Here is a 25106-nt window from a genome sequence, read left to right on the forward strand (position 1 = left end):
CAGAGGAGTAGGGGTGCAAGGGGCGTGGGGACGCGCTGCCATGGGGGGTGCAGAGGAGGGTGTGGGGGCCGTGCTGCGGCTGTCTGTGCAACGTGGGACCAGGGAGTCGTGCAGGGCTATGGCACCCCATAACTGCTGCTGTCACCTGCAGGGACCCTCTGTGTGCCACTGTCCTGCCTGGCCTCCGTGCCCAGGGACCCTGGTGGGTTTGGGGGTGCAGGCAGCCCCCCACCCCCCGTGCCAGGGTGCTCCGAGCCCCAGCAGTACCACCCTGTCCCGCAGCCCCGGGGATTCCCAAACCCCCTTCCAGGGCCACGAGGATCTTTGTGGCAATTTGGGGTCAGAAAGGGGCGTTTCGGACAAAGGAGGGAGAGGAGGCGGCGGTTGGTGCAGCAGTTCCTTCCCGGCCGGTACAAAGGCAAAACAAACCGAAAGCGTGTCCGTGTCCGTGTCCGTGCCCATCCCGTGTCCGTGCCCATGTCCATGGCCATATCCATGCCCACACTTCTCCCAGGGCTGGTGTGGCGGCGGGCAATGCCCCGGGCGCGGCACCGAGCCCCTCCCGCGCTGGGTCCCGTGGGCACCCCAGCCCCGAGCCGGCTCGGTCCCATCTCGGCCTCAGCCCAGGGGTCCCCCCGGTCCCCGCTTGCCGCTGGCATCGGGGCGATGGCTTTTCAGCTGGAAGAGCGGTGGCGGTGGCAGTGTGTCCTAGGTGCCACCTCCTGTCGTCTCTCTGTGCTGCCGGTGTCACCGTGGTGGCTCAGACGTGGCCCTGGTCCCCCGGGATGTCCCATCCCAGACGGATGGGTCGCTCCTCGGCGTTGGCATCGCCCCCACGGCCCCACGGGGTGCAGTGGGGTCCCCAGGGCGACGGCGGGGGGGGTGCTCGCCAGGAGAGCCCGGCTGCCGGGGCAGGATCCGGCCGGGGCGAAGCCGCGTGGACGGGCTCAGTGGGGCTGTCACTTGTCACCGTGCCCCCGGGTACCCCGAAACCTGCCGTAGCACGAGACTGAAGCAAGCGAGCATGCGAGGGCGGCGGGCGGGCGGAGAGGGACATCCTATTCACCGGGAGAAAGTGCCCCAAAGGCAGGGCTGGGGGGGCTGGAGGGGACGGGGGGCGTGGTCTATGGCACGGGGCGGGGGGGGTTGAGCTCGGTGACCCCCTGCGGGGGCCTGAGGGGACCCATCCAGCCTCCGCCGCCACCCAAATATAAGCATCCTCCTCTCGCCCATCCCTGGGAGCATCCTTTGGTCCCCAGGAGCATCCTTGGTGGCGGGGCCGTGCGCCCGCTCGGCCCCGAGGCGGGGAAGCAGGATGCGGCCGGGGGGGAGGGGGGGCACACAGCGTCGCCTTCCCAATTTGGGCTTCCATGATGTCCGTTCGTCTGTCCGGAAGGGATTGGCAGGACACCGGGAGGAGCACGGGCGATGGCGGCGGCGGGGGGTGGAATTTACATGGTAGCCGGGGGGGCTCCGGCCGGGGGCGACGCCTTCCCCCATCTCCCCCCGGAGCCCGCGTCCCTCGGGGGCGTCGATGCGGGGGATGTCCGGGCTCGGTTGGAAATCGGGAGCGTCTCTCGAATCCCCCAGCAGCCGGAGGGAGATGGGGTGGGCGATGGCGGCCGGGGTGGGCGCGGGAGCGGGCGGCCGGGTCCGGCGCTACTCGATCACCATGCAGCACGGGAGGTGCTGGAGAAGTACTTGAAGAGCTCCGGGGTGGCCCCGGGGCAGTTGGTGAGTTCCAGCTCCTCCAGCTCCTGCAGCTGCACTAGCCCCGAAAGCCCCGTGGTGGTCAGCAAGGGGCAGCCTGCAGGGAGATAGGGTGTCAGCCCAGAACACCAGCGCCCCCAAAAAATAGCATCCCAAAAAACAGCATCCCAAAAAATAGCATCTCAAAGACACCAGCGTTCCAAAACGCCAAAAGACCCCCAAACCACACTCTGAAGGATCAGGACCTCAAAATCCCAGCACCACAAGCACACCCACACCCAAAAGAAAAGCACCTCAAAACCCAGCACCTCAAAACTCGCTGCACCTAAAAGACAGAACCCAAAAAAACCAGCATGCTAAAAAAAAATGTACCCCAAAAACCCCAACACTCCAACGAAATCACCCAAAATATCAGCATCCAAAAAATCCAGCACTTAAAAACGCACACAAAAACCACCACCCTAAAGCACCAGCACCCCAAAATACCAAAACCCTCAAAGTTAGCACCCAAAAAATCCCACCAGAACCCAGAAAAACCAGCATGCCAAAGAACAGTGCTCCAAAACACCAACACCCCGAAAAACAACACCCAAAACAGCTGCACCCCAAGAATGTCAGCCTAAAATCCCCCAAAAAACCCACCCCAAAAAAGAGTGCCCTCAAAAACCAGCACCCCAAAAAACCTGAATCCCCAAAACAGAGCTCCCAAAACACTACCACCCCAAAACCTACAACACCCCAAGAGCCCAGCTGTGGCTCCTTCCCCACAAGCTGGGCTGGATGCAGCTGCCTGCAGGCTTGGGGGATGCTGCCTGTCCCCAGGCTGTCCCCAGGGCTCTCTGTCCCCATGCCCTCTGCCTCCCCAGCCCCATGGGGTCCCATGTCTCTGGTCCCCGGTAGCAGGGTGAGGGTCTCACCGGCCAGGGAGAGGAGGCGCAGGCTGCCCATGCCCAGGAGGTGCTTCAGGCCAAAATCCTGCACCTGGAAAAGAAATTGGGGTGGGGATGAGGGGGGACAGTGGGGACAACCACAGCACCAGGGCTCACAGCGCTGCTGGGAACTGGGTGCCAGGGCTGGGAACCTGAAGCAGGGTGCAGGATGCTGGGGCAGTGTGCTGGCTCTGGGTGCTGGGGCAGGGAGCTGTGATGGGACAGGGTGCAGGGAGCTGGTTGCTGGGGAAGGGAGCCTGAGCAGGATGTGGGATGTTGTAGCAGGATGCTGGGGCAGGATTTGGGGTGCAGGGCTGGGGTACTGGGTCTGGGCTGTGGGACAGGGAGGAGGGAGGCCAGGGCAGGCAGCCTGGGGCTGCAGCAGGATGCTGGAGCAGGGCACTGGGTCTGGGGATACTGGTGCTGGGGCAAGACACAGGGTCAGGGTGCCAGGGCTGAGTGCTGCTGAGCTCACAGGAGCTGTCTGCTTCCTAGCACCGAGTCTTGGGGTCTCCAGCCAGCCCCGGGAGCCCACCCTGAGCTCATGGCTCATCCCCAGGGAGGTGCCACCATGCCCTCTCTGCCGTGCCGAGCCAGGACGGGCACAGTTCCACACCTACCTGGCAGCACCAGCGCAGGTAGAGGCTCCGCAGGGATGACATGGTGGACAGGTAGCTGAGGCCGGTGTCGGTGATCCGCACGCACCTGCCGGGACACAGGGTGTCAGGGCCAGCTGGTCACCCATGGGTGTCCCCAAACCATGGCTCCCATGCTGCACCCTCAGCTTCCAGCGTGGCTCAGCATGGCACGGCTTGGCACGGCATGGTTTGTCATGGGATGATGTGGCACAGCACGGCTCAGCAATGGCCTGGCATGGCATGGCATGGCATGGGCCAGTCGGCATGGCTCAGCATGGTATGGCATGACTTGGCATGGCTTGGCATAGCTTAGCATGGCATGGCATGGCCCAGCATGGCTCAACATGGCATGGCATGGCACGGCACAGCATGGCTCAGCACAGCCCTTTACCTGTCGAGCACCAGCTCCTCCAGCTTGTGCAGGTCACAGGCGATGTACTCCAGGGCCATGTCGGTGATGCGAGGGCACCAGGACAGGTCAAGGCTGCGCAACTTCCGCAGGTTCTCGGCCACCAGCTCCACGCCATCATCCGTCACCTTGGAGCAGCCCGAGAGGCTGAGGACGCTCAGGTTGGGCAGGCTGTGGACCATGTTGACCACGCCGTGGTTGGTGATCTCCCAGCAGGAGTTGAGGCGCAGGGTGTGGGTGGTGTAGCCCTGCTTGGCGGTGAAGTAGGCGAGCGCCGTGTCCGTCACGTGGTAGGCTTGCAGGTTGAGCTCGGTGAGGTTGGGCAGGAGCTGTGAGATGGCGGCGATGGCGTCGTCGGCCACGTTGATGCAGTCGCTGACGCTCAGCGCCGTGATGCGGGCGTTGAGGCTGGACCACAGCCCGGCCTCCGTGAAGTCGTTGCAGCCCGACAGCTCCAGCCGCACCACGCCCTGCATCTGCTCCAGCATCACCTGCCGAGGGGCAGGGGGTCAGGCCGTGCTGGGCACTGCCAGCCACCCTTATGCATCCCTGTGTCCCTGCCCCGGCTCCCTCTGAGCCCCCCATGGCTCTTCCCACTGCTCCCGGTCTGGCCTGGGTCAAGTCTTCTCCCTGGGACCTCCCTGGCATGGGTTCAGCACTCAATTTAGGACACACCAGCATCAGTGGGGAATGGGAGGGGACAGGCAGGGACCCCCAGGTGCAGCCCCAGCACTGTACCAGGTGCTGTTGGCAGGGCCGGGATTGACGCCCGCTCCCAGCATGGGAACTGCTCGGGTGAGATGTGCCCATGGAGCAGCTGGTGCTGTGTCTGGCCATGGCACAGGGCAAGAGTCTGGGTGGGGACCTTGCCTAGCCCCCTGAATTGTCCCATTTCTATCTGACCCTCAGCCCCTTGCTTGGGTAACCCCCTTGCTGGGGAGCAGCCAGCCAAGTGGGAATGTCCCGTTCCCAGAGCCCTGCTTGTCACCCACTGCCACATCCACCGCCCAGCAGCACAGCCGCCTCACCTGGCTCTGCCTTCCTGGCAGCACCCACATGCAGCAGGAACGAAGCCCCTGACCGCCTCCTGACTCCCTGCTGCACCCATCCCACTGCCCAGACCGCAGGCAGGGCCCCCGGTGCTGCCAGCACTGCGCGATGGCCGTGCCACCTGCCTGCTCCTTCCCTGCCACCCGTGAAAGCTCTGCCCGCGTGCGTGTCCCCAAGGCCACCAGGACTGACCCGCCAGCAGCACATCTCAGCCACCCGGTCACTTCAGCATGGTCACCTACCTCCAACCCCGCATCTGTGATGGTTGACCTCTTAAGGCTCATGGACTTGACCCCCTTCTTGGAGAGGGGGTAGTTGTCAATGAACTCACAAATGTCCAGGTCGGAGACACCCACGAGGCAGAAGCCGTCGAAGCCGCGGACAGCGAAGCCCTGCAGGCTGACGAACTCCTTCTCTCCACCGGGCAGGATGTTGTAGAGCTCTTTGGTGTGCAGGACGGGCGTCAAGCCCACCCAGAACTTGGGCTGGTAGAGCACCCGCCGCCATGCCTTGCACACCTGTGCCAGCACGCACTTCTCGCACGCCGAAAAGTACCAGAACAAGCGGTTGAGGATCTTCTCGTCCACCGCCAGCTGCCTTTCCGAAGGCGAGCCCGGCAGCCGCTCCGGAGAGGGCTGCTCCGAGCCTTCGCTCGCGTTCAGTCCCACCAAGGAAGCGCCGGGAGGGGAGGAGACGCTGGCCAGAGTGGCCAAGGAGAGCGGGGAGGCCAGGCTGGGGATGGGCAGGTCGCTGCGGTGGGCTAAGGCCGGGCTGAGGATGGCAGGCACGGAGGAAGGCTGGCACAGGCGGTTTTTCACGGCGGGGGTGCCTTTGGTGATGCTGGCGGAGCCGAGGCCGTTGGGTTGCGTGGGGATCTTCACCAGTCCATTGCGGGGCAAACATGGGGGCTTGGTGTCGCCGTTTCTCGGGTTCGACATCTTCCACAGATCTCTCTGTAACACAGGGGTGGCGGATGAGGGGATGTGGCTCTGCTAGGGAGGGTGGCCATGGCTGGGGGAGGTGGTGGTACCAGTGAGGGGGGAGATCCTGGGGGTCCCTGAGTAGGGTGGCACATGGGACCAGGTGGTGCAGGGCTGCTGGACACAGCCACAGAGGGGACGTGTCTGGGACACAGAGCAGGGTCCTCCTAGAAGCTGCATGGCCCTGGTGTCCCCCTGTGATGAGGGACAGATGGGGATTTGTCCCTGGATGTTCACATCCTTCTCTGAGCCTAGAATCCAGCATGGCCAATGGAAGACAGAGAAGGATCCAGAATGGTTTGGATTGGAAGGGACCTCAATGCTCATCTCATTCCACCCCCTGCCATGGGCAGGGACACCTTCCACCGGCCCAGGCTGTTCCAGCCTGGCCTTGGACACTGCCAGGGATCCAGGGGCAGCCACAGCTGCTCTGGGCACCCTGTGCCAGGGCCTCCCCACCCTGCCAGGGAACAATTCCTTCCCCATATCCCATCCAGCCCTGCCCTCTGGCACTGGGAAGCCATTCCCTTGTCCTGTCCCTCCATGCCTTGTCCCCAGTCCCTCTGCAGCTCTCCTGGAGCCCCTTAGGCCCTGCAAGGGGCTCTGAGGTGTCCCTGGAGCCTTCTCTTGTCCAGGTGAACACCCCCAGCTCTCCCAGCCTGGCTCCAGAGCAGAGGGACTCCAGCCTCAAGTGCATTTTTATGGAGGGGAGAGGAGGCAGAGGAGCAGAGCCGAGCAGCCAGGCACTCAGCAGCGAGCCTGTGCCAGCCGGAGCGTCGCTGATCCTCGTGGAGCCTCGAGGCAGGCGGGCAGCACCCAGCAAAGCAGGCCAACAAATATTGCAGTGGCAGCAAGGCCGGCTTCCCAGCGGCCCCGCCGCACCCGCCATCCATTATTCAACCCATTTCCCTCTATAAATATGGAGGTGAATTATTAATGGGGGCTCAGCCCCCTCCCCCTGCCACAGCCGGGACCTGGCGCAGGGCCCTGCCCGACTGCTGCCTGCCCTGCCCACACCCTGTGTGCCAGGGCCATGCCAAACCCTGCCAAAAATCTGATCCTGGCAACCCCTGGGGGCACGAGGAGCTGAAGCACGGGAATGCAGCTTCCAGTGCATGGAGCAGGGGACAGGGACCTGGCCCTGAAGCCCCAGGATGTGGATGGCACATCCATCCGTCCATCAGTGATGGGAGCTGAGGAACTTCTTCCCTGCCAGCTCCTCCCGGACCCAAGATTAAAGCAAGGGAATTATTATAGCTGCTTGATTTGGGAAGGAGAAAGTCAAGCCCCAATGGAGGGGCACCAAGGGAGGAGCACCCAGCTCATGGCCAAGCTCCGTGGTCCCCAGGGGTGCTCCATGCAGCCTGGAAGCAGAATGCAGCCTACATCCCCTGCTGCCCCCAGCCCATCCCTTCCACCCTCACCGCATCCCTGGCCTCATCCAGCTCTCCTGGAGCAGCCAGGGAGGGAGCAGCCACCCAGAAAAGAGCTCAGAAGTGCAGTCAGACGCCAGTGGCACAGCTGGAAAACCCCACGGGATGCACGGCACGTGGCATGTCCCGAGGACACCATTCCCGGCACAGCGGGGCCGTGGGACGGGGCTGGTGGGAGCTGCCGCAGCCTCTCCCGTGGTGCGAGTGGAGGTGCCAGCAGACAGCCCGGCTCGGTGGCAGCGTCCCGGCGAGATGCAGCCTCCGGGGACGAGCCCAGCCCTGTGCAGACAGTCTGGCGCCGCTCCCGGCTTGGATGAAGCCGCTGCTGCCTCCGCTCACGCTGCCCGACAGCGGAGCTGGGCCGCCGATGCTTGGACATGTGTTAAACTCGCTTGAAAGCACGAGAAGGGGAGTGGAGAGAGGAGAGAAACTTAAAACCAGCGGCTCGGTGCTTGGCAGCAATTAGGGAAGTAAACAGAACGTGCACGGGGGTGTCTCACACAGCCACAGAGCACAAATCCAAACAGGTAACTACCAGGTGGCGCGGAGAGGCTGTTGCTCCGGTACCGAGCCCGAGCTGGGCACGCTGGTTGCCCCCAGGGAGAGGGCAGGTGGTGGCAGAGGGGCAGCCCCGGGCCTCGGGAGCCCAAGGGGACAGTCACAGGAGGAGACAGATGCTGACAAGTCGCCGGACTCACACGCAGCCAGCAGGAGGTTTTGGCAACGGATCCAAGCAGCTCAGACCTCAGCTGGTCCCTGGGGCCGAGCTCAGCGGGGGCTGAGTGGGTCCAGCAGCTTTCCCACTCCTGCCTTGGAAAGCTGAGCCAGGTCCCCCCGCCCAGAGCGTTCAGGCTGCCTGTCTAGAGCACAGAAACCCCCAGCCTTGAGTGAGCTGGGAAGTCACTTCACATAGAAAGACGGACAGAGATTCGAGCCTCTGGGCACAGGCGGATCTGGGCAGTGGTGGGGGGAAACCAGGCAGGCATTTCTCTCTGGGGAAATGAGCAGGCAATAATTTGGGGGTTCCTACCACTCCCAGGCACAGAACTGTGCTTGGGGAAAGACCCCAGTGTGGAGAAAGTGGGCTGGGGAGGGGAGCGGGTCCAGTAGCCGCCGTCTCAGGCACCAAGGGGCAGTGCTGGGATCTGCCCTCCTGTGCCACAGGAAAGCCCCAGCCTGCAGCCAGGCAGCCCCGCAGCTCCTGCAGCCCAGGACTGAGGCCACGTTGCTCTGATGTCCAAAGTGCACCTCCCACAGCCCCTCGAGGTCTCTGAGTGCAGGGACACCCAGAGCGCGCCCTGTGCCTCCCCAGACCCTCCCAGCCCAGAGACAGTGGATGGACAGGCAAACACAAAGCTGTCTGCCTTGGAGGTGTCAGCACAGACCCTGTCCGATGTTCCAGCAGCTCCGTGAACACCTCCATATGCTTTTTGGCCACTCCAAAGCAGCAGGAAAGCAGAGATTCATCCTTTTCCCTCCTCCCTGTCATCTCACTGTTTGCAGATTGCATGACTGGGCCAAGCACATCATCATCAGGATTGTTCAGTGCTTGGTACAGCCATCCTGGTTCTGGGATCCCACAGGAAGGGAGGGCCCAGATTTGCAGCCCCCCTCTATAAGAACCCCCCTTTGCTCTCTCATGGAGAAGCATCTCCCAGCAGGGGAGCGCCAGCTCCCAATCCAGCGGGAGAAAACCTGACAAAAGCAAAGGTCAAAGTCCTTCAGTCTCCCGAATCCACTCCAGGGCGCACATTCCACAGGATACATCACTGCCAGAGAAGTCACTCGTTCAGGAGGGGTTCGTCACCCGCAGTAAGTGATGATGCAGTGGCAGGGGGCGGATTTGACGCAGGGAGAGAGAAGAAAGCCGGGGTCTGAGAGCCTGTCACCACAAACATTGCCCAGACAATGGGGATGCTGGGATGAACAGGATGCAAACTGTCAGGAAGACAGAGCTTGTCCAACCTGTTGGAGAGTTTACTATCCCCACGTGGTAGTGAAGAGGGATGAGGGCTGTAAGAGACGAGCAGCCACCCTGTTAGTGCCTCCCTGCGTGGCACTGGCTGGGAGATCCCTGGCTCCTGGATCACACTGGCAATCCTGCTGCAGCCACGGTCAGGGCTGAGCTCTGGGACAGCCGGGCTTGGAGCCCACCGAGAGCTCCGTGTCAGCCGGACCGGAGGCCACGGGAGACCCCGGACTGACCGGCTTGGGAGCCCCCGGGAGCCGCCGGGAGCCCGGTGCTGCTGGGGTCAGCACCGCGGCCAGCGGCCCGTGCCGGTCAGCACCGCGGCCAGCGGCTCCGCTCAGCACCGCGGACAGCGGCACCGCGCAGGGACACCGCGCCCGCGTCCCCGCGAGCGTCCGGCGCTGCCGGGCCCCGGGCAGGGTCCACCACTGCCCCCTTCCTTCTGAGGGAACCTACATCACCCGCCAGGTCCCTGTGAAGATCCAGCACTGCTCCAACAGATCCTTGTAGGAGATCCTAGTATCACCCAGCAGGCTCCTGGGAAGATCTGCTATTGCCCCACCAGATCCCTGAGAGAATCCACGACTACCCCACGAACTCCCCGTGAGACCCTGCTATCACCCCACCAGGTCCCTGCTGCTGCCCCCCCAGCCCGGCTCGGAGCCTTGTTATCTCCCTGCCAGGACCCAAAGCTGCTGCGAAAGGATTTCCGTGCAGCCGCCGCTCGGCTCGGGCGGCAGAGCTGTGCGGCAGCGAGCAGCCATGGCTCACGGCTGCTGCACACACACGCACACAGGGATGTGTAAACACACACGGACTCCCCGCCGGAGCCTGCGAGCGGGGGGACGCCCTGGCACAAGCCCCGTGGCTCACACACGCTCACACTCGCACACGCACAGCCGGAGCCGGCGCGGGCACGCGCGCCCAGGGTTGCATCAGCTGAATTCATTAGCCCGTCTATTTTTACTAATGCAGCAAATCAAGTTGCTCTACAGGCGGAGAAAACACACCCGACACGGAGTGCTGTGGCGGAGCACGCAGCCGAGGCTTTTGTCCAGCACTCCTGAGGGGATGAGCTTCCTGAGGCTCCCTCGGCTCTGCGCGATGGCCCCGGGCAGCAGCGAGGCCAGGCAGGCTCTGGCCTGGGGGGGCTGAACCTGCCGCGCAGAGCACATGGCGGTGATAAAGACATCCCGCCGCAGAGCTCCGCGGTGCGCAGCTGCCCCCTGCTCTGATCCCACGGGGTCAGAACGCTGCCCGTGCTGTGAGTCGGGGCTGTGCGACCACCGAGCCCCGAGGATGGGTCTCTTCAGAGGGCTTGGATCACCCTGGCAATGCAGAGGAGCCGCTAAAGACCCTGGAAGAGCCACTGGCTTACCCGGAGATGGAGGGGCCGTGGCTGTGTTTGGGTAGGGAGGTGCTGTACCTGTGTGTGTGTGCGCAGGTGGGTTTGTGCTCCCGGGCTCGGCACTCACACAGGTGAGCTGGGACACAGGCTCAGAGCGTAGCTCCAAACTCAGTGATACCTTTTCCTTGCTGCACAATCCAGGAATTCACAGTAGGGAAGGGCCTTGCCTCTCCAGCTGGCCCTGGAGAGCTGCTGTTTGTGTGATGGGAGCTGGGAAACTCCCTCCTGAGGCTGCCCTGAGAGCTCCTGGGGAGACCAAAGGGCTGAGAGCAGCTTTCCCGCTCCCTTGCTGGCTCCCAACGATGCCAAAGAGCTCATCCCACCTTGCAGTGGACAAAGAGGCTTAGGAAGGGCTGGGAAAATCAGAGGTTTGGGTGCCACTGCTGGGGGCTGCTGCTCTCAGTGCCAGCCGGGCTGGTGGATCCATCGCTGGGTCTTGCAGCTCACGGCCAAGCAGCGGAGCTCTCACGATAGGGACTCCCAGCACTGCTCTCTCCCAGGTCCCACAGTCTTCCCAAAAGTCAGGCTCAGGCTTTGCAGGGTCGGTCCCATGCCCAGGGAGCCGGGAAAAGCTGGCTGAGGTGCCAACACCAAGCTCTGCTCAGATCCCCACCACTCTGGGCTTTGCTGAGGGAACAGCTCCTGTCCAGGGGCACTGGGAGGTGCAGCTCCTGTCCCCCCCAGCCCTCAGCATGGGGGAGTTGTCGGGGGGAGGCAGAGCTCCAGCCCCCAGCCTGGCCAAGCAAAACTTCCTCGCAGCAGGGCTTCCTCTGACCACCAAGCCCATCCTGCAGCAGCTTTCACCTTCTGTGCTAAACCCCGAGTCTCCCAGAGACAGCAAATTCTGGCCTCTCTCTTTATCCCAGGCAGCCCCTTGTCCACTTGGGAGAGATCCCCCACCCAAAAGGAGCATGGGAGGGGCAGATTCAAGGCAGAGCTGGCCCCCGGTCCCCTCTGCTCCAGTCTGCTCTGGAGATCTTGACTCTCACACCATGGAAGGATGTTCATGCTCAAGCCAAGCTTCTCCCTGCTCTCCACTGACCAAGGCAAGGAGAAGAGGGAGCAGCTCCTCACGTGCTGGATCCTGCCTGGCCTGGCCTCCTCTTGCTCCAAGCCCAGCCAGAGCCCAGTGACAGCTCCCAGTGTGTCACAGCCCTTCCCTCTGCCCCTCCTGGGCCCAGGAAGGGGTGAAATGCAAGATCCCATGAGGAGCCAGGAGAGCTGTCTCCAAGCCCAGGATATGGATGTGCTCCTCAGGTGCTGCTGGGACTTGGGTCCCCAAACCCCTCTGTCCCTCCAGACATGGCAACAGCCACACAAGCACTGATGCCCCTTTGCCCCTGGGCTCGAGGGTCTGGCTGGGAGCTGGGATTGGGGTCAAGCAGGGGCCATTGGCACGAGGCTGGTGGGACAGCAGGGCAGGCAGTGCCCAGCCATGGCACCCCTCAATGCAGTGGGCTGTGGGTGCTAAATGCCAGCACGGGCTCCAAAATCCATCAGATGCCTCCTGAAAGCCAAGGCACCGTCCTGATCCTGCTCCCAGCACTGGCCTCCTGCTTCCCCTGTCCAAGAGCTGGGCACAGATCATCCCTCCAGCAGGGAGAAACCCTGGAGAAACAGCCTCTGCTGAACTGTGCCCTCCCCAAACCCTCTCCTCTTCACCCTGAGCTCCTCCCGTGAGCCAGCAGCCCTGGAGCACCCAGCACACGTGGCTGGTCCCCGTGGCTGGTGGGCAGAGGTTGGGAGGGGGTGGGATGCTGCCAAAGGAGCTCTGCTTGCCCGCGCACCCAATCCTGCTCCCTCCCACACCATCAGCACCCACTCGCCTCCCAAATCCCCTTTCCACTCTCTGGGTGCTGCTCGTTCTGCACAGGCACTGCTGGGGAGCAATAGGAGATTGGAGATGGGGAGCCTGAGCTACAGGCAGGCCGATGTGGCTTTGCCACGGAGCTGCCCGAGTCTGAGCCAGGCACAGCTTAAATCTGCAGGGCAGAGGGGCAGGATCCAACCTCCAAACTCAAAGTGCTCCCACTCCAGTTGTCCTTCTGTCTGGAGCATGGCCACATCCCCATGGGATAGTCAACACGGCTGTGACCCCACCGGAGGGGACAAGGGAACCCTGTCCCCACTCCCACCTTACCCTGGCCCAAGTGAGGGTCACTCCTTCCCCAGGAGCAGGATTTAGGGAGGTGTGAGGGTCCCAGTGCCAGGGATGCTCATCCCACTGCTCGCCACTGCCATGGAGCCGCTGGCACAGGGAGGGGAGCGGGCAAAGGGATCGATGTGGGGGAAGCCAGCTCGGGGAAAAATAGATATCTAGCTCATTAAAAATGGATGCTTGAGCGAGTCCTCCCCACTCCAAAGCCACCTCCCTCCCTCTTCCTGGTAGCCGGAGTGAAATCAGCACCCAGCTTCCAGAGGAGGGGAGACGCCAGCACGGCATGGCACTCGCTCTGTGCCCACTGCTCCCAGCCTGCTGCGTGCAGGGCCCCTCAGGGTGCTGTGGAGGGGTCCCGAGACCCCCCGGACCCTGGCCAGAGGGTGGGCATGGAGAGGGTCTGCCAGGAGCATCCCTGCTGCAGCGACTGCCACGCTCCGGCCTTCCCTGCCCAGGCACTGCCATGTCCCAGCAGCACCGGCAGATGTCCAAGAGGCAGAGCCACCTCAGCCCAGTGCCCCATGGCACCCCTGGACCCCCACATGGCCAAGATCTTGGGGTTCTCGAGCTGGTTGCTGCCAGAACCCTGTGCCTCAGTTTCCCCCAGCCGTGCTCAGCCCCAGCCATTCCATGGGGTCGAGTCTGCCTGGTCCCCAACCCCACACACGATCCCATCCCCTGCCCCACCAGAACAAACTCCTTGTTCCCCTCCTGGACTGATGGCAGATGCACGGCCCCACGCTGGGCTCTGCCGGACCCTGCTGTGGGGCTCAGCCCCCTCGGCCCCATCCCAGCCAGGGCCTTCCCCTTCCTCCATCTCCTGGGCTCTGGGAATGGGGCAGGCTGCCCCTGTCCCCCCATCCCTTGGCTCATGTCACCCTGCATCCACGGAAAAACACGCCGAGGTTTTGGGGTGTTTGGATGTTTGGGTGCAGCCTCGAGGATGCCAATGGTGCCACCAGGGAGGACAAGAGGCTGGCAGCAGAGGTGGAAGGGGGCAAACATCAACCCCACACCACGGCGACCCTGTCCTTACAGCGATGTCCCCTTACACCCCGATCCCAAAGCAGCCCTGCATGCCGCGGGATCCACCTGATCCCCTCTTTCCCCTGCTCGTTACCCACCCGGTGATGCCCGGCCATGCTGGGGGGGGACACAACATATCACCTCACCCCCCCCGCAGCCCCCTCCCCAAACCGGGGGGCGGAGGGGGCAGCATCACTGGGCGGGGGAGGGTCACACCGACCACCATCCTCTGCTGAGCTACCGGGAGGCGGGGGCGGAGGGGGGCCACCGGACCGGGAGCCCCGGGGCCGGGCCGGCTCCGCCGCCGTTATATAACGCGGCTCCATGATGGGGGATGCGGCTGGGGGTGGCTGCGGTGCCGGTGCCGGTGCCGGTGCCGGTACTGGTAGAACAGGCACCGCCACCGACCCCGGCATCGGCACCGACCCCGGCACCGGCTTTGTGTGGTAAAGGGTTTTCCCGAGCGGCTCTTACCTCCAGCCCTGTCTCCCGAAGCTCATGCCATGCCTTGTGCCCGTCTTCTTTCGGTTGCAGCAAAAAATCCCACCAGGCAGAAAACGGCGAATAATCCCCCCCAAAATCTCCGTTGGCAAAGGGGCCGGATCCCGCCCGGCCCCCGCCCCAACCCCGCGAAACAACAGGAAAAATAAGCGGGGAGTGGAGGGGGGGAATGGGGCCGGATCCGGATCCGGGGGATGGAGAAGGGGGGTCCCTCCTGCCAGCCAGCCCAGGGAGCTGGGAGCACACGCACACGCGCGTTTGCACACACGCACACGCGTGTCACCAGCGGAGCCTGTTAAAGGGACACGGTCACCGGCAGCGATAATGCAGCGCGGTGGGAAGGCACCGGCATCGGCACCGGGAGAGGCGAGGTGAGGGTGCGGGACACGGGGAATGATGCGGGGGGTACGGGCAGGGCTGGGCTGGCAGCTGGGTGTGCAGGGAGAGAGGGTGGTGGGTGGGGAATGCAGGGGTGGAAGGATGGGGGATGGAGGGGGGGATGGAAGGATGAGGGGGGATGGAGAGATGGAAGGATCGAGGGAGGGATGGAGAAATGGAGGGAAGAATGGAGAGATTCATGGTGGGCTGGAGGGAGAAATGGAGGGATGGAAGGATGAATGGAGTGGTGGAGGGATGGAGGGAAGAATGGAGAGATGAAGATGGAGGGGTTGGAGAGGATGGAGGAATGAAGAAATGGAGGGAAGAATGGTGAGATGAAGGGATGGAGGAGTGGAGGAAGAAATGGAAGGATGGAAGGGTGGATGGAGGGATTGAGAGAGGGATGAAGGGATGGGGTGGATGGAGAAATGGAAGGAGGGAGGGTTGGAAGGCTGAACGGAGGGGTGGATGGAAGGCTGGATGGACAGATGGATGCTTGCTCTGGCTCTCTCCCCACCAGGGCATGGCAGGCTGGAGATCCTGGTGCAGATCCTGCTGCAGACCCTGCTCACCCCGGCAGCTGCCTCAGGCTCTGCTGACAGCCCCTGAGGCACAGCGTGACACTCGACCCCATGCCAGCACCCCGGGGTGCAGCAGGCACCCAGGACAGGCCGCTGTGCCTGCACGCTGGGGGGATTCACCTGCCCAAGCCACGCCTGGCACTGGGACCTGCTGGGGGTTGTCCCACTGCTGTCCCCCATTTCCCAGCACCGCCAGCTCAGCATCCACCCAGCACGCCCAGTTTGGACCCAGCTTCACCACTGCTCCCCAAAATGATGGGAACTGCTCAGTTGCCACGTTTAACCCCATCCCCTCTGCCTTCCCCTGCCATGGCCCCATGTGAGCAGCAGGTCCAGCTCGGCTGCTGCGCCCAGCTGGCCCTGGGGAGGCTGAGGGAGCTGCCTGGATCCGGCGCCTGGCTCCTGCTTCCATTATTTATAAGGCAGGTTGGGTTTCGCACTGGCAGCCGGGAGGGGGTTTGGGGGAGGAGACTGTGCACACACTCACACTCACACTCACACTCGCACTCACACTCACACCCTGCCCAGTGGGTGACAAGTGCAGGAGAAGCTGCTGGAGGGGACAGTGACTGCAGGGATGTGTGGATCCTTGGCCCCATCCAGGTGCCGCGTGTTTTCCCCATTGCCTGAGGTCCTTCCCCCCGCAGCTCCTTGTCCCCCCAGCAGTGCCCTGTCCCCCCCATGGTGCTTGGTCCCCAAGGAGGTGTTCCAGGGGAATTGCCACCCAGCAGCAGCCTGGGAGCAGGGGTAATGGCCCAGCTCTTGCGGACACACTCTGCACCCAGAGCAGGCCAGGTGCCACTGGGGCTGGCAGGCACTGGGAGGCAGTGGGGCCCTGGACAGTCCCTGTTGTCCTCTTGATCCTGGCACAGGCCCATTGTCACTAACCCTGGCTGCCTCCAGGCCTCAGAGTGGACAAGTTGTGATAGCCCCATGTCCTGATATTTTCATGCCAAGAAGGCTGAAAACTCCTTCAACATGAGGAGTCCCTGGGCAAGGGGAGACTCCGTGTATGTATGTGTCCCTGGGGAAGGGGACACAGCTCGGGTGTCACTGGTCCAGGGGGTACCCACACCCTGGAGTGCCTGACATGGGGAACCGGTCACCCCACTTCACCCTGCAGCCACGGGTCACCATCACAAGCCTCCTGACCCCGCCCCTCGATGGAGACTGTCCCTCCTGAGCGCCAGGAGGGTGGTGGCCGATGTCCCCACAGTCCGGCCAGACCAGCGGCCGAGAGCCAAGTGGCATGGCTCCCGCAGCCCGCTGCTCCCCTCCCATCCCAGCGCTCCGCGGATGCTGGAGCTCACACCCAGACCGTCCCCACGGCGACGGGACCCTGGGCCGAGCCTCCCCGGTGCAGCTGGAGCATCCCCGGTCCGGCCGGAGCAGCGGTGGCCGAGCTGGACCGCAGTGCGCCGGGCGGGGGGGCCGTCTCCGCAGCAACCGCCGTCGCCTAGCGCCGCTGTCTCCCGGTAACCCGTCGCCTAGCAATGGGGGATTTTTCACAGCTCGGGATGAAGAGTTGAAAGTTATTTTTAGCCCGGGCTGCGAATCAATAGGCAGCTCCATTCGCCGCCCCGCAGGATGCACGCGTGGGGCCCGGCTGCGCGGCAGCAGTGGGGGGAGCAGGGGGGAGCAGGGGGAGCAGGCGGGGTCTGTCCAGCCTGGGGTCACCACGCTGGCACAGCCCACGGGGACCCCCGGGGCTTGGCCCCTTTTGTGCTGACCCCAGGGTTCAGAGCTCTTCCCCACCAAGGATCTGATTCTCCTCTATGTTCCCCCCATCCAGGCCACGTGCAGGTGAGGGTGGGTGAGGACATGGGGACCCTCACACAGCCGTGGGGATGGTCACACTGCTGCAGTGACCATTAGTCCCTCTTCTCACTCTGGGGACCCTCATTGTGGGGACTCTCAGCCAGCCATGAGGACTCTTCCAGCTGCTGGGAGCCTCATCCTTTCATGGGAACCTTCTCCCACTAGTGCGGACCTCCACCTTGCCATGGGGACCCGACCTTGCCATGGGGACCCCACCTTGCTGTGGGACTTCCACCTTGCCGTGTGGACCCCCTCCTTTCGATGTGGACCCCCTCCTTGCCATGTGGATCCCTGCTTCAACATGTGGACCCCATCTTTGCTTTGGGGACCCCCACCTTGCCATGGGGACCCTTGCCCTGCCTTGGGGACCCTCACCCATGGATCCCCTCCTGACATGCTCCCTGAGCTCCCCAAGCCCTTCCAGGGCACATTCCCACTCTCAGGGACACCGGGCTGGGGGTCTGGATGAGAGGGGACACTGAGAGGGGACAGAACCCGCTGGGTGCCATGGAGAGGAGCTCGGGTTATCCCTGCATGTCCCGGGGATGGGCTGGGAGCTGAGCTGAGGCTCCTGAGCTATTTTTTAAAGACAAGGTGGGTGCCTCCCACAGCCGCAGCTCCTTCGGGTGCTCGGCTGGGCGGGAGAGCTCCCCACGCAGCCTGGGGGATGGGGAGCTGGATGGGGACAGGCTGGGGACCTCCAGCCTCTGAGCAGCCCTCCAAGGTTCCAGCTCCTGGCCCAAATCCCCCTTTTGCCTTTCCCGAAGCGTTTTTGCCCCTGGGCACAGCCTAGCCTGGAGCATCACCCACCCACGGCATAGGGTGGAGGGTGCCCAGAGCCACCCCACAGGGACATTTTGTGGGCAGTGTGGATGCCCCAGGGACCTTCCAGAGACTCCAGGATGGAGGGGGGGAGGCCTGCCCAGGAAAGAAGAAACCTTGGGGTGACCCAGCAGGAAGAGGTGGGATCATCAAAACCCAAAGGAAGCAGCCATGGTCCCTCCTGCCATGGAGCTGCTCCATGAGTGGCAGATGGGTCTGGGGAAGAGCAGTCCTGGATGAGTCAGAGCAGATCTAGAGGGGACATGGAGATGGTCAGGAGTCTGGAAGAACCTCTCTTGTGAGGAAAGGCTGGGAGAGCTGGGGCCATCCAGCCTGAAGAAACCCTTCTGGCATCCTGGTGATACTTAAGGGATCTTGGAAGAGCGATGGAGAGAGGCTTTCACCAGGAACTGTAGAGACAGAAGAAGGGGGAAAAGTTTTCAGCTGGAAGAGGGTGCGTTTAAATTGGATAAAAGGAAGAAACGCGTTGTGGGGGAGGTGGTGAGGAGCTGGAGGAGCTGTGGGTGCCCCATGGGGCCGGAGCAGCCCGGCCCGGTGGGAGGTGTCCCTGCCCAGGGCAGGGGTGGCACCGGGTGCTCTTCGAAGGTCCCGTTGGAGGAGCCGAAGTTCTGCTTCTCTGCGGGACGTGGTTTTCCCCGCCCCAGCCGAGCCCCCGGAGGTCCCCTCGCCCGGGGGTGGCGGTTCCCGGCCGCTGTGCCCGCGGTCACCAGAGGGCACTGCGAGCCCGAGCATCCCGGAGCGGCCCGAGGGGTCCGGGGCCAAGCGGGAGCCCGGAGCGGCTCCGGACCCGCAGCAGGGGCCGGCGGTTTCGGGGAGCTCCCGGGGGCGGCCGGGACTCGGACCCCCCCACTCCTTCCCAGTCCCTCGGGGACAACCCCCAGCGCCAGCCGGGGACAAGGAGGGGGTGGTCAGGGGACACAGCGAGGCTGGGGACACAGTCAGGGGACGGCCACCAGACCGAGCTCCCGGCACGGGTGGCTTCTCGGTGGGTGCCCAGAGGTGCTCAGCCCCATGGGCTGGTCCGGAGGGCTGAGACAATTGCGGGGTGCTGCGGGAGCTGTGCCCGGTCCCGGCTCAGCCCCAGCTCCGGGGGCTGCTCCGAAGGGGCTCCTGGACCCCTCGATGGCCATGCCCCGACTGCGGGGGTGCCCCCTATCGTGTGGAGGGAGGGAAGCCAGGGTTGGTGGCCACGGTGGTTTGGTCCAGCTGGTGCCAAGGTTTCTCCAGTAACACGCAGTTAAGGTGGGTCGGGGGCTGTGGAGGGGGTCGGAGGTGCAGACTCACGCCGGGGTGCTGACATTAGGGCAGACACCGCCCTGTGCCTGCGGGGATGGTGGCACCATGTCCCACCTCCCTGCACCTGCGGTGTCCCAAGAGAACATCCCCGGAGGGTGCTGAGCACCGCACTGGGCGGCGGATCGGCCTCGGTGCGGAGAGGTCCTGGCGTGGGGACACCAGTGCCTGGTGACACCCTGCCTCTGGTGCCACCTTGCCCCTGGGCACCCGGCCAAAGCCATCCGTGGGGTTCCTGGGTGGATTCCCTGCCCAGCTCCGAGCCCAGCCGGTTCCACTTCCCCGCGGTGTCACCGGGTCGGCCCTGGGACCGTTTCCCCCCTGTGCCGGGGTCACTGTGACCCTCCGGGGCACAGCCAGACCCTCGACCCAGCCACCCTCTGGCAAACCCCACATGGCAACTGCTGGGCTCAGCACGAGGGCCAGCGGGCAGAGAGCCGCCCACCTCCACCCGACCCCCCCAGCCCCCGACACCCCGACATCCCGACCCGCTCCACCTTAACCCACAGCCCCTCCGGCCCCTCATTTTCCACGGATTCCAGCAGCATGACTTCTTTCAGCATCATTTCATGGCCGGAGGGCTGTGAATCCTTGTCTCCCCGCCTGCCTCCCCCCTCCCCTTCCCCCCTTCCCTCTTTCTTCCCACCATCCCAATTTACAATCCCTCATTTCCATTCCGCTCCACCCTCTGGCCGGGGACTTTGTTCCCGGCCTGTATCATCCCATCCCAATTGTTCCGTGTTTATTTCAAACATTTTGGCGGGCTGTCACTGGATGGAAACTTAATTAATGGTGGGGTCTGTAGTGGTGGCACAATAGCGGCTGGAAGGGAGGGGGTGGGAAGAAATCCCGAGGTTTGGAAGGGGGGAATTGGGGGTTCGGATGTGCCTGACCCCCGTGTCAGGCCCGGTGCCACGTGCCTGGGCTCCCCCTGGTTGGAAAAGTGTCTCCGTGAGGAGGGAGATGCTGCTGCTTGTGGTGGTGGGGGGGGGGGGGGGGTATGGGGAGGTTGGAGGAGTATGTAACTTTTGGGGTACACGTTTCTGAGGGGTGTAAACCAGGGGTGTGCATGGGTTGGGATGTATAGAGCTGGGGGATATGTGGGTTGGGGTGTGTGTGGGTTGGGGTGCACATAGATTGGGGTGTATAGAGCCTGGGGTGCAGAACTCGGGGTGCAGGTGGCCCGTGGTGTGTGTAACTCAGGGCTGGGGTGTGTGTAACTCTTGGGGTACACGGCTCTGGGGAGGGGGTATACGTACACCAGGGCATAGATTGGGGTGTACCCAGCGTGGGGTGCCTGTAGCCTCACGCATGGATAGCTTGGGTGTGTACATATCTGTATATGTACATAACTGTGGGTGTGCATATCCTGCGGTGTACCTGGCCTGGGGTGTGTGCAGGTCTTGGGGTGCACAGTTCTGGGGGGTGCATAAACCAGAGAGGTGCAGTCTGGGGTGTTCATAGCCTAGCCTATGCCTGTAGCCTGGGGTTGTGCAAAGTTGGGCTGTACCTGGCCTGGAGTGTCTATAACCTGGGGTGTGCACAGTCGGGGTGTGCACAGTTGGGGTGTCTATAGCCTGGGGTGTGCACAGTTTGGGTGTGCGCAGTTGGGGTGTCTATAACCTGGGGTGTGCACAGTTGGGGTGTGCACAGTTGGGGTGTCTATAGCCTGGAGTGTCTATAACCTGGGGTGTGCACAGTTGGGGTGTCTATAGCCTGGAGTGTCTATAACAGGGGTGTGCACAGTTGGGGTGTCTATAGCCTGGAGTGTCTATAACCTGGGGTGTGTGCAATCGGGGTGTCCATAGCCTGGGGTGTGCACAGTCGGGGCGTGCGCAGTTGGGGTGTCTATAGCCTGGGGTGTGCACAGTTCGGGTGTGCACAGTTGGGGTGTCTATAGCCTGGGGTGTGCACAGTTGGGGTGTTCCCAGCCCGGGGTGCTGTAGCCGCGGCTGTGCCCGGCCGTGGCCGTACAGAACTCAGGGTGCACCCGCGGGGGGACGGATCTGTAACCTGGGGTACCCCAGCCCTGCGCCGGCTCCTGTCCCCTGGCTCGGCCACGTCCCCGCCCGGTGTCCCCCGTGCCGGCGGGTGCGGAGAAGCCCCGGGGGGCTCCGGGGATGCCGCTGCCGCGGGTGCCGGTGCCCCCGGCGGTGGGGAGGGGGTCTTGGGGGCGGGTCCCGTGCCCGCCCCGCCGCCGCCATTGGCGGAAAGTTCGGGGCGCGACGCGGGGTGGTGGCCGCACTCCCCCGTCCCCGGCGCCCCGGCCCCGGTGCGGGCAGCGGTGCGGGCAGGGCCGGGCCGGGCCGGGCCGCCCGGGGCCGCCGCGGGCGCGGCCATGTGGGCGCTGCGGGCGCTGTGCCTGGCCGGGCTGGGGGCGGCCATCGGCGGCGGCGCGGCGGACCAGTGCAGCTGGAGGGGCAGGTAGGCACCGGGAACAGCGGCACCGGGAACAACACCGGCAGCGGTAACAGCGGCAGCGGTAACAGCGGCCCCGGGGGCAGCGCGCCGGGCGGGGCGGGGGTGGCACAGGCGGGTCCCCGGATCGCAGCCCCCCGGGGAGCTCCCGCCGCCCAGGCAGGTTCGGGGGGGGAGGGGGAGTCTGCTCTCTCCCCTCCCCCCCATCCATCCTCAGGGCTGACCCCCTCCCTCATCCGTGGGGAGGGTCACGGGTGGGATGCTGGGAACCTGCGCCTGCCTCAGTTTCCTCACTCCTGGGTGCGGCTCCCCCCGCTTTGAGGGATGCTGGTCTCCCCGTGGGGCTCCCCGCCTCTCCGGGACCCCTTCCCTGAGCCCCCCACCCGTGAAACCCATCCCCGTGGCCAGCGGGACCCCCAGCCCCCGGCAGGGCCCGAAGCATCGCCCGAAGGCGCCGGAGTCCGAACAAAGAGCCGGGGCCCGCCAGGAGGGCTGCCCCGCGTGGGGGACATGGGGACCACGAAGCCCCCAGCATCCTGTCAGGGACAAAGCAGCCCCCCGACTGTCCCCGCTCCCCCCAGGCTGGCGTCCCAGCGTGTCCCCCGCCACCCCCCACAACGCCGCGGGAGAGGAGTGGCTCCAGGCATCCCACGCGAGAGTGGGACCCCAGCATCCCCTGGGGATCCCCAAAGTGGGAACGGGTGACCCCAGAGTTGTGGGCACTCTGGGGGTGGTTTGGGAGCCCACACTGGATGTGAAGGGGGCTGTGCTGCTGTGCCCCCTCCTCAGCCCCTCCCAAAAGGTGCTGGGGGACACAAGCACCCCGAAATGATGTGGTTGAATCCCAAGGCCAAGTCATTGAGGGTTTGGTGCTGTTCCTGCCTGTGGCCATCCTGCACACTTCTGTGGAGGGGCTGCTTGGGAGTGCAGGGTGCTGCTGTGCTGGGGGACACGTGGGCTGCGGGGGTCCCTGTCACCTGGGGGGTCCCGGCTGACACGGTGCCGTGCCCCACAGCGGGCTGTCACAGGAAGCTGGCAGCGTGGAGCAGCTGTCCCTGCACTGTGCCGAGGGCTCGCTGGAATGGCTGTACCCCACGGGGGCCCTTCGCCTCCGCCTGGCCCCCCGCCTGCCCCCCACCAGCGCCGCCGTCAAGGGCGGGAGCCCCCGCATGTCACCGCCTGCATCAAACCCACCGGGACCTTCCGGGGGCTCAGCTCTACCTGGAGAGGGAGGGGGTGCTGGAGCTGCTGCTGCCGGAAGCCCCCCGGCCCCGCGCCCGCTGCTTCAGCTGGCTGCCCCAGGAGAAGGTGGCTCTGTTCCTGCAGGCCACCCCGCACCCCGACATCAGCCGCCGCATCGCCGCCTTCCGCTACGAGCTGCGGGGGGACTGGCTGGCCCGCCCGGCGCTGCCCGCCGCCAGCCTCAGCGCGGAAGGTGAGCGCCTCGCCCTGCCTCAGTTTCCCCTTCCCGTGCCGGAAGGGGTGAGGAGGGGCTGGATCGGGGTGTTGTCCCCCTGGGTGGTGACAAGCTGTGCTTGGCCTCGCAGGCGCGTGCCGGCCGTGCAATGACACCGAGATCCTGATGGCCATTTGCACTAGTGACTTTGGTGAGTGCAGCCCCTGGGGCTCGGAGAGGGGGGACGGGCACTGGGACACCTGTCCAGGCTGGGCTGGGCTGGGCTGGGCTGGGCTGGGCTGCACAGAGCGCTGCTATGGGATGGGGAATGGGAATGGGGATGGGAATGGGAGTGGGAATCAGAATGGCAATGGGGATGGGCATGGGAATGGGGATGGGAGTGGGAATGGGGATTGGGATGGGGATGGGAATGGGAATGGGAGTGGGAATGGGAGTGGGAATGGGAACGGGAATGGGAATGGGGATGGGGATGGGGATGGAGATGATGGGGATGGGGATGGAAACAGGAATGGGAGTGGGAATGAGACAAGAATGGAGATGGGGATGGGGATGGGGATGGAGATGGAGATGATGGGGATGGAAACAGGAATGGGAGTGGGAATGAGACAAGAATGGAGACGGGGATAGGGATAGGAATGGGAATGGGGATGGGCATTGGAACAGGGTTAGAGGTCGGGATGGGAATGGAGACAGAGATGGAGATGAAGATGGGGATTGGGATGGAGATGGGGATAGGAACAGGAAGGGGAGTGGGAATGAGACAAGAATAGAGATGGGGATAAGGATGGGGATGAGAATGCAGATGGGGACAGGGACTGGAAATGGAAATGGGGATAGGAATGGGGATGGGGCTGGAAATGGAGATGAGGGTGGGAATGGTGATGGGAATGGGGATGGGGACAATGATGGAGATGGGGATGGAGACAGGGATGGGGACAAAAACAGGGATGTGGATGGGAATGGGGCTAGGGACAGAGCCATGCTGACACCCCTCCCTGCCTTCCCTCCGCAGTGATCCGCGGCAGCATCCGGAGCGTCTCCAACGACGCAGAGCTGCAGGAATCCATCATCGGGGTGAGCGCCACGCGCATCCACGCCAGAAATTCCCGCTCTTCCAGGCGGGCGGGCGGGCGGGGCGGCCGGTGGGCAGCATCCGCACCCCGCTGCGCTGCGGGGTCAAGCCAGGCCCCGGCACTTTCCTGTTCACGGGGTGGCTGCATTTCGGGGAGGCCTGGCTGAGCTGCGCGCCCCGGTACCGGGACTTCCAGCGCATCTACGAGGGCCCAGCGCACGCGCCAGAACCCCTGCGAGTTCCCGTGGACTGAGCGGCTCCGGGAGCGCAGCCCGGCCCCACAGGCGCTGGGGGACCGCGGTGCTGCCGTCACTGAGAGCATCCCTGGGGGACACGGGGACGGTGCCTGGAGGGAGCGGGGCACGTTGGGCCTTGCCACGTAGCCGGGCTGTGGCAGCACCCGCCGGCGGGCTGGGGGTTCTGGGAAAATCCTGCTGGAAGGGAAGGGATTTTCCTGGGGCGTGCTTGTCCGGGGTGCCCAGGGAGCTGCCTGGGTGAGGGGTGCAGCGGCGCGGGTTGGGGCTCCCAGGGGACCGGGGGGCTGCATGCTCAGGGGATGCTGTGGGCATGGTGGGTCTGGCACCAGGGGGGCAGCCGGACCCCCGGACCTCAGCAGGCTCGGGGAGGGTGGCCGTGGTGGCCGGTCCAGGGACACGGTGGGCATAGAAGGGAGTGGAAGGGCCAGGAGATGGATCTGTAAGGTTGGGGGTGGAAGGGGGAGCAGGCAGCGGTGAGCCTGGCCCTGGCATGGGCAGGAGCTGTGGGGCGGATGCCGAGGAAGAGGAGGCCGAAGGGACAGAGGGGAATGGCGAGGTGGGAGGAAGGCTGGCGCGGGGAGCAGAGGTGTCCTTGGCACAGTCAGGGCAGGACCAAAGCGCCGACGCAGGAAGGTGCCATGGGAGCAGGGAGCGGTCACCGTGCCACCCGTCCCTGCCAGCCCTCGGCTGAGCGGGGCACGCCGTGCCAGCCGCGGGGAACTTTTGACCGTGGGGGTGGGGGGGCATCGTATGTGCACTAAAGTTATAACGATACCAAATTTGTGACTTCTTTTTTATAAACTAAGCTGTATTTGTAG

At 64.3% G+C, this 25106-nt stretch overlaps 2 protein-coding genes across 2 annotated transcripts; one reads left to right on the top strand and one right to left on the bottom strand.

The window, feature by feature from the left end:
- Window positions 1-380: 380 nt before the first annotated feature.
- Window positions 381-14267, bottom strand: FBXL16 (F-box and leucine rich repeat protein 16). Its single transcript, XM_039560166.1, has 6 exons — window positions 14185-14267; window positions 4979-5689; window positions 3669-4177; window positions 3260-3344; window positions 2628-2691; window positions 381-1807 (listed from the first exon to the last, which is right to left on the bottom strand). Exons 2-6 carry the CDS (start codon window positions 5672-5674, stop codon window positions 1668-1670), a joined length of 1494 nt encoding a protein of 497 aa, XP_039416100.1. The 5' UTR covers window positions 5675-5689; window positions 14185-14267; the 3' UTR covers window positions 381-1667.
- Window positions 14268-21462: 7195 nt separating this feature from the next.
- On the top strand, window positions 21463-25106 carry METRN (meteorin, glial cell differentiation regulator). The gene is given in 8 exon segments (XM_039560174.1): window positions 21463-21548; window positions 22558-22700; window positions 22703-22750; window positions 22753-22977; window positions 23090-23149; window positions 23972-24052; window positions 24055-24241; window positions 24243-25106. Coding segments are annotated over 8 exon segments (1002 nt in total). The 3' UTR covers window positions 24415-25106.

Source organism: Corvus cornix, chromosome 14, assembly GCF_000738735.6.
Source record: "Corvus cornix cornix isolate S_Up_H32 chromosome 14, ASM73873v5, whole genome shotgun sequence".
Lineage (NCBI taxonomy): Eukaryota > Metazoa > Chordata > Aves > Passeriformes > Corvidae > Corvus > Corvus cornix.

Coding starts and splice junctions, on each gene's coding strand:
- FBXL16 (XM_039560166.1), bottom strand. CDS start 5,674: ATGTCGAACCCGAGAAACGGCGACACCAAGCCCCCATGTTTGCCCCGC. Junction 2,692..3,259: donor ACCTGCGCTGGTGCTGCCAG/GTAGGTGTGGAA, acceptor TTTCTTTTCCAG/GTGCAGGATTTTGGCCTGAA. Junction 1,808..2,627: donor GCGCCTCCTCTCCCTGGCCG/GTGAGACCCTCA, acceptor ATCTCCCTGCAG/GCTGCCCCTTGCTGACCACC.